The 13,904-nt window shown below is 35.0% G+C and overlaps 1 protein-coding gene across 1 annotated transcript in view; it reads right to left on the minus strand.

Moving 5' to 3' along the window:
* Positions 1 to 13,904, minus strand: part of LOC150079039 (very long chain fatty acid elongase AAEL008004-like) — a 103,735-nt gene that overhangs the window by 60,595 nt on the left and 29,236 nt on the right. The window contains exon 3 of the mRNA XM_090382433.1: positions 3,788 to 3,868. Coding sequence (XP_090238559.1) covers positions 3,788 to 3,868 — 81 coding nt within the window. The remainder of the gene's footprint in view (positions 1 to 3,787; positions 3,869 to 13,904) is intronic.

Here is a 13,904-nt window from a genome sequence, read left to right on the forward strand (position 1 = left end):
TAAATGCAGATATGCACCTACAACATGGTACATGCTCTATTCAGACAAGGTCATGTGTAGTAGAATTATCCTGTCCCCCCCTTCCATGGGTTACCATTACAATCCCCATAGGCCTTCAGCACCCATGCCACATGGTCTTCAGGAATTTCTGCTGCTACTGGAACAAGGGCTATGTTCTTTTTGGTAGCATGCTGCACTAAGAGATTCTGAGAATCATAAAAGGGTCGTAAATTGCTATCAGCAGGGATGTGGAAAGATATAAGGGTAATAATATGATAAACAGGCAAAGCAATAACAGACCTTAGCCCTCATACAGTAGTTAAGCCACTGCTCACTTTAATGGCTTAAAGATTTGCTCACTATACCTGTGAAGCTTTTAACTACCATGATAACTTTTACCATGCAATGTTGCTCATAAAATGTATCATTTCCAATCAACTCTTTGCCGTTAGCTCACAACAGCTGAAATCTTGTTATAACTGTGCGTTTTATGAATAAGTTCAACTGTTTATGAAACAGGACAAATGGAGAAAAATTTTTAAACTATATAGAATTTTAGAAAGACTGAATTCATACTTGCAGCTAAAGAAACAATTTTGAAGTGCAGAGAGAAATTGTTGAGAAGTAGATCATTCTTGTTGAGATAAGAATGAAGAACAGGTAAGGTCAAAAGGTAATACTGTCCATTCTCAAGTAGAAGCAAGGCATAAAAGTAAGCAAAATAATTAAATACCATATGTAAAGAATACCTAGTGAATTAAGTTATGGAGACAGGTATAATTGAATGTTAAGAGGAGGAAAGAGTAGTAATTATCTTAATAATAAGCCACAGATATAAAATAGAAAAGTTAAAGTCAATTACTTCTTTTCAACGAAATAATATTACAGTGAAAGTTGTTTAATAAATCAAATTTTAATAGAATAAATCTTTATAAAAGGAAAATTTCTCCATGGAGAAAGCCAAATTCAAAGTATTATTAAATGCATGGACAATACAATGGTCTTAATTCTCAAAGCAGAACAAAGCTGCCTTTGAAACGAGTTGCCCTAGTACTGCACTACTTTTAACAGCTTCAAAAGCTTTAGCTATGTTACAACTTTGAAAACCGATTTTGTATACTGCATGACTCGCATTGAACAATTTCTTTACAATGTTTTGTCTGTGTTGTTACTAGAGACCACCTATCTGATGAGGGAACAGTTAGTCCAGAAACAGGCTATCACATCTTTTAAATAAATGGCCAATTAAGTAAGCCAACTGTTTAAAATTAGTGCAATACCAGGCAACTCACTGGGAAGGAAAGTTTGTTCTGCTATGAGAAATAAAACTATTGCATTATCTATACAGTTCAAATCTTGCTGGCTGTAAAAAGTTTAAAGGAGAAGACAGTCCTGAAAACAACCTATAAGGAAAGAAAGCCCCCCCCCCCCACCACTGCATGGATTCTAAAATACAAATGCAATCATTGATATAAGTGGCATAATGCTTATTATTTTCTTAATATTTCTGGACTGTATTTTTTTTGTGATGGATTTTAAAGTATTTTATTTCAAAGTTTGAGATTTTACACAGTTTAATGTCATGTATATTTTTTAATGGTGACGTCAAATACTAAAAAGGTATTAATATACTATACACATATCTGAGATAATGCAATAAATGAAGCACAGTTGCTTTCTATAATGTTTGTAACTCATTGTTGTCAAGCAATTTACAGTAGGATGTTCATTAAGAATATCCTGTCAGTAATGGTACTTTGTTTGACAAAGTTTCTCGGTTTGTCCTCGCTCTTGAGTACTTTACTCATTCTGTACACTGAAGCTCTTCAGGCACCAGTAAATCCAAGCTTAATTCTGTGAATTCAAGAACTTTCTTCTCGGGATAGAATTATAATTTTCCATAAATGTTCATTAAAATTTTCTTCAAATGACTACGCAGCTGCTTCCCAAGTATCCTTTTCCATCCTAAGAATAGGATACTATTACATGATACTATAGCATCTCTTCTGAGCTTATATAAAAAAACCACACACTGAAACTTGGTAGCAATGTCAAATATTGGGTTAACGATTATAACATTCCACTCAATTATACTAAAAGTGTAGTTTTAAATAAGTTAGATGTTATATTGCTCACAAATAAGTCCCGACCTCATCCTCAGCAATCTTAAGAATTCCTCCCCCACAAAGGTGAAACAGATAGTCATTATGGCTTACAATTATGAGGGCATTATTACCACTGATCATGCGTCACTCGGAAGGTCAGTAACTTGACTAATATGCAACATTTCTTCATCAGAAATTATGCCCAAAAATTCATCAAAAATGGCCACAGATGTTGGAAGCTGGTGTGCTCTTACTCCACAATAATGCAAGGCATTCATATCACAGATTGTACAGCTTATTTCACTGACTACAAGCGAGAAGCACCCCATAGTCCTTGTGATTATGACTATTCCTCAAGCTCTAGGAATCATTGTATGGAAGAAATTTGTCCTTAGACACATTGAGTTGTCATTCAATGCATCAGAGAGCTTAACTTTAGCAAACAGTTAAACAATATTCAAAACTTAGATGAATATTGGGAAGAAGTCATAAAGGAGACTACACTGATGGCTTTTAATGTAAGTTATAGTACAAAATAAATTCACTGTAAACTAACTACTTTTGTGCATTACTTTTGGATTAATCTCCCCTCATAATATAATGCCATATCTGAGACACACTATAAAATAGATTAATATTTGAAATACAATACTAACTAAATAAATTAAAAAACATTTTACACATTCTAAAATGTATAATGCAGGTCAATTCACTGGAAACTTGCAAAAACAGATGTATGTAAATTCTGAAATGAAGTTATTAAAATGGTAGATATGGAGATTTTTTTTAACTAATTTTGATGCTATAGCCAAGTTTATTTTCCAGGTCACTATAAATAGGTTTTATTGTATATTATATATTTTGAAAGTTGTTTAAATTCAAAGTTAATAAATCACCTGTATATGTACACAAATTGCCCTCCAACTCTACAAGGATGTGATGAAATCGTGGTGAAGCAGAATCATGTAATACATATTTCTGGCGCAAGAGCTACTTAGGTCATATTAGGTAATATCCTCTGCATATAAATGTAGAGGATATTACATCAAAAAAATAAAAGAAAATATAAAATAAGAACTAGTTTTCATTTATTTTAAGTTTTTTAAACAAAATTTTGATCTTGATTTTATTTTTGACAATAATCTAACCCTAATGTTTGGCTATAAAGTAAAAATTGGCAAAACTTTATATTTTAAAATCTTTATGCACATAGAGCACAATTTTTCAATTTTTACAAATCTGGGGAGGAAAAAAATGCAAAAAATAATTTCTTGCTAACAACATAATACCATGTTAAAAAATTATGTAAATTTCATTCCTGCATGACAGAACTTTCTGCTGAATAAGTTAGAACTTGATTAAAAGTACATTATCTCTAAATATATATTTATAAATAATATACTTTTAATCTTCTTTTATTAAAAAAAAAAAAGTTACGAATAATCAAAGAGGGTTAAAGTTTCTTGTGGGCATCCTGAATATTCTACCAAAAATATGTTACTAGAAAATGTTTCAAAATATAGCAGTATTAATCCTATTTGAGAATTACTTGCGCAAGTTTACTTTTATGTGCAGGCACAAGCACACAAAATATACACTGTATTGTACTGTATTTTGCATCAAGCAGTTACTGTTTCCCATAAAACCACATACACCATGTAGATACATAAACTATTACTTACTCCAAGAGCTTCTGATGTATAAGAATAGTCAACTGGTTGACACTTCCAGTTATATTTCCCAAACCAGCCATAGATTCCAAACTGTAATTAAAAAAAAAAAAATATTATGGAACATTTTCCAATTTGACAAAATTTAAACGATATCAATGTTGGTAACTGAAGAATATATTAACTATTCTAACTGCTCTACTAATAGGAAAAGAAAAAAAATTAAATGAAGTAAAATAATCTATAAACTAACTTTTTTAAGGAAATTTATACTTAACATTCATTAATTCACTAATTAAGGAAATTTATTTATTTTTTTTTTTTTTTATGAAAAACCCAAACATAAGAGGTATTAGAACCTACAGAATACAGTACCGCGAATGGACTGAAGATTGAGAAGGTACTTCTACCACAAAAATGTTACTAGAAAATGATATTTCAAAATATAGCAGCCTTTAGCAGTATTAATCCTATCTGAGAATTACTTGTGCAAGTTAACTTTTATGTGCAGGCACAAGCACACAAAATATATACTGTATTGTATTTTGTGTCAATCAGTTCCTGTAGTTTCCCATATAACCACACACACACCATGTAGATTTTTTTTATTTTTATTTATTGAGTAAAGCGGCCCCTAGCCAAAAAAAAAATCTGGCAAATCCGCCACACACCATGTAGATACATAAACTATTACTTACTCCGAGAGCATCTGGTGTATAAGAATAATCAACTGGTTGACACTTCCAATTATATTTCTCAAACTGGCCATAGATTAGTTGACATTGGACTTGATGTTGTTATGTTTGTTGTTATTTGGTTTTTAGGAGCATTAGCAACTAAGGCCATATTGCTCCGGGGATATGCGGTGGTCATTCTCTGACCTTTCCGCATCCTCCGTATTTGGTCATGGGCTTGAACCCCGGTCTAATCAAGAAGTGTGTGCTATACACTGCCACTCCTGCCCACCTGGCTACAGAGGTGCCTCATTGGACTTGAACTGCTGTTGATTTTAATTTTCAGGAAATACGAATGAAGGTTGTTCCAGAAAACAGAAGTTGAATGAATAAATAAGGAAGAAGAAAAGTTGGTTCTGTGAGTTTAAAGTTGGACAGTAAAAGGATGTTGACTGATTGCAGCACATGTTTGGACTGCTTTGGAAGGGATAGCAAAAATTATAGAAGCTAATTCAAATAGTGCCCATGGAAGTATCTATAGAAAAGGCATGCAACAGAAAGAACATCTATGAGACAGACACTAGAGAGACTCTATTAGAGATGAGTCATTAATTAACCTAACTGCCCTCTTCTGAATGGAATCTAGAAGCCTGAGAGTGGTTTTGGGATCACTGCCCCAGATGGGAGAACAATATTCCATGGTAGGGTGGATTTGCAATTTGTACAGAGTAAACAGCTGTTTAGAAGAAAAGTATGCTAAGAGAAAAAGAAAAAACCCAGCTTTTTAAATGAAGAGGAAGCAATATTTGTAATGTGCTAATGCCCAGAGAGATTAGAAGTCAGGGTAATTCCTAATTGAGATATATGATCTTGCCTAGAAATCAGAATGTCATTGATGATAAGCATATGAGCAGAATTCTTTTTGCGAGATAAGACAGGACTGAGTTTAAAAAAAGACTGAAATCAACTAAATTATCTTTGCCCCACTGGAGATTACCTGGAATTACCTGGAAATCAGCATTTAAGGAATTGGTAGTGGATATTTGAGAAGATGAAGCTGTTTGTGCCAGGGAAGTTTCTCAAACCAGTAGGTGGAATGCTATGTACCACCATCAGCAAAACTATGGATAGGATTTCCAGTCAATGGAAGAAGGTCATTAATATACAAGAGGAAAAGAATGGGAGAAAGAACTGAAACTTGGGGAACACCAACATTAGTGGAGAAGTTAGAAGACAGACTCATCTACCATCACCTGCAGAGAGTGGTCAGAAAGAAAACTGCATACCCAATTACAAAAAAAAACAGTTGGCTAGCCATAAGATGGAAGCACATTTAAACGATATCAGTGATGCCAAATGATCAAAAGCCTTTCAAAAATGCCATAAGCAACTGCTTCAGTTTTACCAAAAACTTTTCCATTGAATTTGACCATAGAGGGGTAACATAAGCCAAAATATCACCAGTGGATTGCCACTGACTGCATCTGTATTGGCAATCATTGATCAGATGGAAGGTTTCTAGACAATTTAAGAATTGGCAGTTGATTGATTTATCTATTACTTCAGAAAGAGTAGAAATAAATGCAGTGGGATGATAAATGGATGGGAGGGATTTGTCACCCTTTTTAGGAACTGGTTGGATATCAGCAAACTTCCAAGCAAAAGGGAAAATTGCCTTTGGAATAAAAGTGAAAAAAGGCAACAGGACAGGAGAAAGTTCAGGAGCACTGGTTTTAAGAACTGTAGAAATACCATCAAGACTGGAGCTTTCTTAGTATCATTATTGTTCAAAATCTTTCTGACACCTTTTGACAGAAGACCATAAGAGGCATTGAATGGAGTGTACTGGGAATGGTGGGAGGTGGTTTACAAACATAATCAATACAGAAGTTGGAAGAAAATTACAATGCTAGCAGGTCAGCTTTATGTTTGGCTGAAGTGGCAATAGAACCATCTGGTTTTAAAGAGGTGAGAACAAATATGGGCAAAAGTTGTGGCTTTAGCACAAGAGACCAGAATGCTCGACATTTCTTCTTCTTTTTTTTTTTTTTTTTTTTTTTTTTAAGAAAAAAGTTTTTCACTCTTAGTCTGAAATCTAGTTTGGACTGATTAATAACTGCTTTACAACTGTTGCGAGCTTTGGTGTAAGCAGAAAATGAACCAGGTGATTTGGACAAGTCAATTATGATATGCAACATTCTTCTCTTGAACAGTTTGGAACATTTATTGGAAAACCACGGATAAGACAGAGGACGAGATTTTGAGGTGGAGTGTGGCATAAAGGATTTCATCCCTACATATATAATTTCACTGGTACATTCTGAACATTGGCATCAGAAGATTTGAAACAGTAATCCACCCAAGGAAAAGAAATCTTTCAGATCATCCCAATTTGCCTTGTAATGCCAAACAACAAGACGTTGAGAATAGCCGTGAGAGAAAGGCTCAATTGGAGACCATCGCCAAGTTGTGATCTGAGGTGCCTAGAGGATCACTCACCTGGATTGTGTACTTAGAAGTGTTTGTAGAAAAAAATCAAGCATGTTAGCTGATGGTTAGGATTGTCTGGTATTCTGGTAAGTAAATGAACAATCTCTGCAAGGTCATTAGTAATTGCAAAAGCCTCAGCATCTCGACCAGTTGGGTCCATGTAATTAGAAAACAGAAGCCAACTGGAACTGTGAACTTGAAAATCACCAAGGAAAATTACCTCTGTTAGGAAAGTTGGATTGCAGAAAATCAAGTTCAAAGAGAGGAAGTAAGTGATTCCAAGTGATTAGTGGAGTTGGGAGAACAATAGAGGCAACAGATGAATTTGACGGAATGTGGCAGAGAGAGTTTAAGCAGGAGGATATTGAAAAGAAGTGGAAAAGAGGAACCAATAACCGATAGGACACTAGGTTTGGCAGACTGTAAGCCTTACAACTGAGACCATGTATTTTTGTGAAATGAACAAGGAAGTGTTTGGGAGGTTTAGATCTTTTTTGCATATAAGTTTATTCTATTAATTTGACTATTCATGATGTATTCATTAGTAAGAAAAAGTGGGGAAGAAATGGCGTATAAAGTAATGAAATTTTTGGATATGGTGTATACATGGTAAGAATATACTCAGCTCCCTGATATAACATTCCATCAACAATAGCCCCCTGCATACACACTATTAGGACTCTCTCCAGTCGCTATTTGGCAGAGTACAGGCAGGGAGATTGTGCACTAACCGATCCGGAAGCCTACTGGACAGGTACCAACAGGTTCGGTCTGGTGGACTATCTTGCAGCCAACCTGCGAATTAGAACTATACCCTAGAAATATAAGGAAGATTGGATCTCACCATGATGTTCATTATAACCCGAAAAGACTTCAATATTGCATGATGGAATGGATGTGGGTGGTTGCCAGAGCTTTGCTCTGCAGACTAAACATGGGTTCCATCACTTCAAGCTTCCAATAAGCAAAGTGGTGGTATTGCATCCACTGATGAGTCATCTGCCATCTAGCATTCCCTGGTAACACAGAGGGGCAGCATCCTCAGTGTAGTGTGGGTGTCACACCTCAAACCCTGCAACCACTAGTATGCTAAGTGCCGTATTTCAGGACTTGCACATGGGAGTTACACCCAGGGTTAACAGTCCCACCATCACGAGGATGCAAACTTTGGTTGTTACGGACCAACCGGACTTTGCCAAAATTAGATCCATTTGACTTGTGTGCGAAACCCGAATATCAGTTCCATCGCCATTTTAGACTCCCGGGTAGCAAGTACAGCTTGGCAAACCTGAGAAAATGGCATCCCCTTGGGACCAGATTATATAGCTTAAAATCAAACTTTTATTTTCATAATTAAGATTCTTTGAAAACAAGTTATGATTAAAAAATGGAAGCAGTATCGCAACAAAAAAATCATTCATATATACATACAATGATTTCCACATCTTTTCTCAAGGTACTACTACCAGGTACTAAAGTGGCAGAGTTCCTAAATACAGAAGGAATGGCCAAAGTTCATATTTTCATACCTGCAACCATTTTTGCATTTGAAAATGCTGGAAATTGGCTGATTGAATGCAGGTTTTTTTTTTTTTTTTTGTAGGTAAACATGAGCAAAGTAAATTTTTTTAAAATCCAATTTTAAATTAATAATCACCAATAATGCACTCATTTTATATTAAAATATAGCCACAAAATTATTTACTGGTACAATATATGCTTACAACATTGTTGTATCTAGGATTTTTCTGGCTGTGGGATTTCTATATGGATTGACTGTTAGACATCAACCAATGACTGCCTCATGATACTTCATAAGATACTGTTGCAGACTTTGCCCCTTTCAAAAATGCAAAATGATAATTATTTTCATAACAATGGCCCTACTGTCTAGTCCAGTGGTTTTCAACAGGGGTGCCACAACAACATTCCAGGGGTGCCACGTAATTTGGGTTTAAGTTACTTAAACTTTTTTTTTTTTTTTTTAATTTATATGTTTACTTAGTACCTCTATATAAAGAATAATTATTATATACTGTATATATAATTTGTATTATGAAATGTAATTTTTCTAACTAACTATATTATTATAATAACTATCATATAACATATTTTTTAATATTAAGACAGACAGAGAGAGAGAGAGAGAGAGAGAGAGAGAGAGAGAGAGAGAGAGAGAGAGAGAGAATCCGATCTAACAGGCAGAAAATTGAGTAGGGATGCCGCAAAATAAAATAAATTACTTAGGAGTGCCATTATTAAAAAAAAAAGGTTGAAACCACTGGTCTAGTCCCTTTGTATAATGCCATGGTATTCTACAAGTCTGGTTGCCTAACTTTTGGAAGGATGTGATCTGCTGGAACCGGTGCAGAGAAGGGTAACCAGATTACTGAAGAGAACAAAAGACCTGGTCAAGGAATGAGGACTTGAAATGAGGTCAAGAGCATTTCCAACATTTCACCAGAATTAGACCTATAAAGTGTGTTCCTTTTTTTCTTTTTCATTTTTCCCCTCTCATCTGGATGAATTTCGTATCACACTCAGCACTGCTGTAGAAATTGCTAAAATGCCAAGCATAACTTAGAAAAATATAGGGTGTCCCTTTTGAACATCCCTGATTTTACATGTCTTGCAAAAGAAAACTCAGTTTATAATTAAAAAAAAAAAAAAAGTCAGTAGACTTCAACATTAGCCCCTTTGATGCAATGAAGAATGTCCAAACAATATTCGATTTCAGACCAGGTTCGCTCTAACGTATCTCCACTGATGGTGGCAATGTTAGACACTTTGGTGGAATAAACAATATATCTTTCACACAGCCCCAGAAGAAGAAATCCAAGGAAGTTATGTCAGGTGAACGAGAGGTCAATGGTATCTGTCCACCAAACTTAATCCAACAGTCCAGGAATGAGTCATTCAGAGCAATGCACATCTACAAGTTCCAATGAGATGGTATTACATTTGGTTAAAAGATTTATGTTGTACTGCAGGTGTACAATCTGAGAAATTGCGTACTGTCTATATATAAGATACCTGTAACAGTATCCTCAAAGAAAAACAGCATGATAATTATGCTCTTCATAAGACCAAATCACAACACAACACACATTCACTTTTGGACTGTCTTGAATGTGCTCTTGGATACTGTGTGGATTTTCAGAACTGCGTATTCAAACATTGTGTTCAACTTTTCCCAAAACATGAAATGTTGCCTCATTGGAAAACAAAATATGACTCAAGAAATCATGGTTTTGGTCAATGCAATCAAGAATATCAACAGAAAAGTTGTCACTCAGCTTGAATTCTTGAACCATTTACAATTTATGGACATACAAACCCTGTGTGCAGATTTGCACAGGGCATGTTCAATTCCCTTGATGCAAGCTGATTGATTTCGTGGGCTACAAAAGTAAGGCAGCAAAACATACCTCTTCAACTCTCTCTTCTGAGACACTTTAACGACTTCCTCCATGTTGCTTCTGCACACTACCAGTGTTTAAAAAATGTCCTGTACCCTCTCCATATAGACTTTGGGTCTGTTGAACAAGTGTCTAAATTGCATTTGAACTATGACAGCAGATTTGCTCCCTGCAAACCACATCACTGCCTGTTCCTTGGTCATAGCACATTTCAAAACATTAATAATGAAACTTGAACATATCCCCCTCTTCTGGCTCCCAATCTGTTGCAATATATACATGTGAATTTTAACCAAATTTCAAAATCAGGGAGGTTCAAAAGAGACATCCTGTATATGCAAGCTTCACTGTGCATTTATCAATTCTTTCCCCCCCCAAGGATGACTAATAACATCAGTGCTGGATTAAGGCACGGTGTAACAAGGCAGCTATCCCGGGGCACCATTCTTACAGAGGTGCAGAAGCTAATTATAGCTTGGGATCACCATGCTTACAGAGATTTCTAGGATATGTAAAAAGGTGCCAAAATCTTTCTGCCCGAGGCACAAGAATACCTTAATCTGGCCCTGTTATACATCAATTCATTCTTTCTTTCATAATAAAGCATAATAGCATCTAGAAGGTTCTCATGACAACTGATACTGTAAAACATCTGTTGCATCACCCATTTCTTTATCATTACCTTCAATTACACAGAGAAGTACTGGAAACTTACCCCAAAAAAATTTTTATATTTGAAAGAGATGCACTTCCTAGCCAATAAAATTTGTGCATCTTTTGCATTTAAGAATATTTTTTCAGTGGAAACTTATGCAACATGTGATCATATCCATCAATAAAGTAATTCCTTACTGAACAAACGAATAACTTGTTTTAGACTCTCAACAACTTGGCAGTATAAACACCCATGATTAAGTTAGAATTGTCTTTCTGGTTTTGTATGCTATTATAATGGACTTCTGAAATAGAAGTGAAAGATTTAATAACTGGTAGAATAACAAATTAACACATCACACTCTTTAACAAATCTAGAAATAATGACCTCAGTAAATGAATGTGAGATAAGTTAGAATAGAGTTACGAGCAAATTTTCAAATGTAGTCAAAACACTTGAGAGAAACGAGCAATTGCTTTATTCAAATAAGAAGAGAGGAACAAGAATGATAATAGCATGCCTACAGTTATAGCTTTTTTGGCCTGTTTAGGATTGGTTTTAGCAGAGGTTTCATTTCTTGAGAAATTCAGTCTTTTTGGATTATGAACGGGATTTGAATACAAGTCAGTGCCACTCAATAATGACTACTTGTCATTTTCAAACTGGGGAAAAAAAAAAAAAAAAAAAGTGCTCATATGGCTTATCTCATCACTTCTAACCCCCTTCTTTAAATGGACTTATCAGAGGTATTAAAGCTAATACAGCATCAGCACACTTCCCACATCACCTAGTAGTAGTAATGGCAAATCATGCAAGAAAGTATATAACATCAACCAAAAAAAAAAAAAAAAACAAAAATAAAAAAAAAAAAATCCACACAGTTCACCCATCCATACCCTCCAAGAATTTATTCAAATCATCCACTTCCACAACAGATGGAAACCTGTTCCAACAATCAACCACCTGCTGGCTGAAGGCAAACTTCTGCACATCTATCCTGCAACCTTCCTTTCTCAACTTGAATTTATGCTCCCCCATGTGTGTAGTCTTGGCAAGTGGAAGAATACCATGAACAATCAGCTTACTCAATCCATTCAAGGCTTTAACCACCTCAATCAGATTTACCCGCATGTGTAGCATCTCAAGGTGCCATAATTTGCAGAAATGAAGCTTTTCTAGCTAAGAACACCCTTTTGTTCCCTTCACCAATATGGTTACCCTTCTCCGCACCGGTTGCAGCAGATCCACATCCTTCCAAAAGTTAGGCCTCCAGACTTGTATAGAATACTCAGGGTGAGGCCTAACCATGGCCTTGTACAAAGGAATAATCACCTTATCCCTGCTAGCAAAGTTTCTGTATATCATTGAAAAAACCACATGAGCTGAAAGCATGTCCACACTGCTTGGAGAATTTCATGTCTGGCTGCACAATTGCTTCCAAATGTTTTATTATATATGTTATTTCCCACTACTTAATATTGAAAAATAACATCAAAAAACAGTACATAAAGAAAAGAGTTACTTTTTCCAGATTTTACAATACAGTATAACCCAGTTAATCCGGACTTGACAGGACCACACTTGGCCCGGATTACTGAAAGTCCGGATTAACTGGAAGCTATCTTTTCACATACCAGTTTTTATTTAAAGTTACTAGATAACAAAATTAACTGAACTGGTTTTTATATTAAATTTAGAAAACAATATTTTAAAGTAAAAATTATAAAAAGTAACTCCCAGATCTTTTTCATTCTGTACTACTCTGAGTGTAAAACCACACAGCTGATAAGTTACTCTGGAGTTACTGCTATCCATGTGCAGTACACATTTCTCAGCCCATCAACTCAATTTTCCTAGATCTTGTTGCATTAGCTCACACTGATGACTGATTATTGTTACAAAATGAGAGCAAGCTGCTCTTGCTTTGACAATGTTTCTACTAGGAAAGATTACCAGAGGAGGATATGACTTGGATTACAACAATCTGCAGCATGAAAAATAGCAGTTTTCAGAACCATCAACAACCAAATCTTTTCTCTCTCGGAAATTCACTAACAATGCCTGCTGTTTTGGCAGTCCATTACCATATTTTTTTGCTGTTTGAGTATTGTCAAATTATTTCTGAATGCATTTGTACAATTAGCACAACTCAGAGGAATATTATGATTATGATAAATGAAGCAAATAAACATTCAACATGTACGACACCATCATCATGGCAAAATGCTACATTACTTTTGCGATCCTTTATACGCAACATATGTTGTCTTTAAACTTATTGCTTTCAAATGTTTGATTACGTATATGTTATTTCCCACTACTTGATATTGAAAAATAACATCAACAAACAGTACATAAAGAAAATTAGTTACTGTTTCCAGATTTTACAATACAGTATAAGCCCGTTAATCCGGACTTGACAGGACCACACTTGGTCGGGATTACTGAAAGTCCAGATTAGCTAGGACCACACTTGGTCGGGATTACTGAAAGTCCAGATTAGCTGGAAGCTATCTTTTCATATACCAGTTTTTATTTAAAGTTACTAAATAACAAAATTAACTATATTGGTTTTTATATTAAATTAATAAAACAATATTTTAAAGTGAAAATATAAAAAGTAAAAGAATACAGTAAGTAAACAAAATACTGACAAAGCAATAAAGTTTTAATGTAGAACATTATATCACACAAAAATATTACAACACAAAACAAATAACTATTTTTGAGAAGTTTACTTGAAACAGGTCTTTTTCGCTTTCCACTTCCCCGAGTGTAGTACCACACATTTTATACGTTTCTTTTCAGTTATTGCTACCCATGTGCAGTACTTTGTATTTGTCAATGTTAAACTTCAGTTGCCACTTCTCAGCCCATTTGCCCAACTTATG

The sequence above is a fragment of the Mastigoproctus giganteus genome, chromosome 10 (genome assembly GCF_048544385.1).
Source record: "Mastigoproctus giganteus isolate SK-2022 chromosome 10, ASM4854438v1, whole genome shotgun sequence".
Classification (NCBI taxonomy): domain Eukaryota; kingdom Metazoa; phylum Arthropoda; class Arachnida; order Uropygi; family Thelyphonidae; genus Mastigoproctus; species Mastigoproctus giganteus.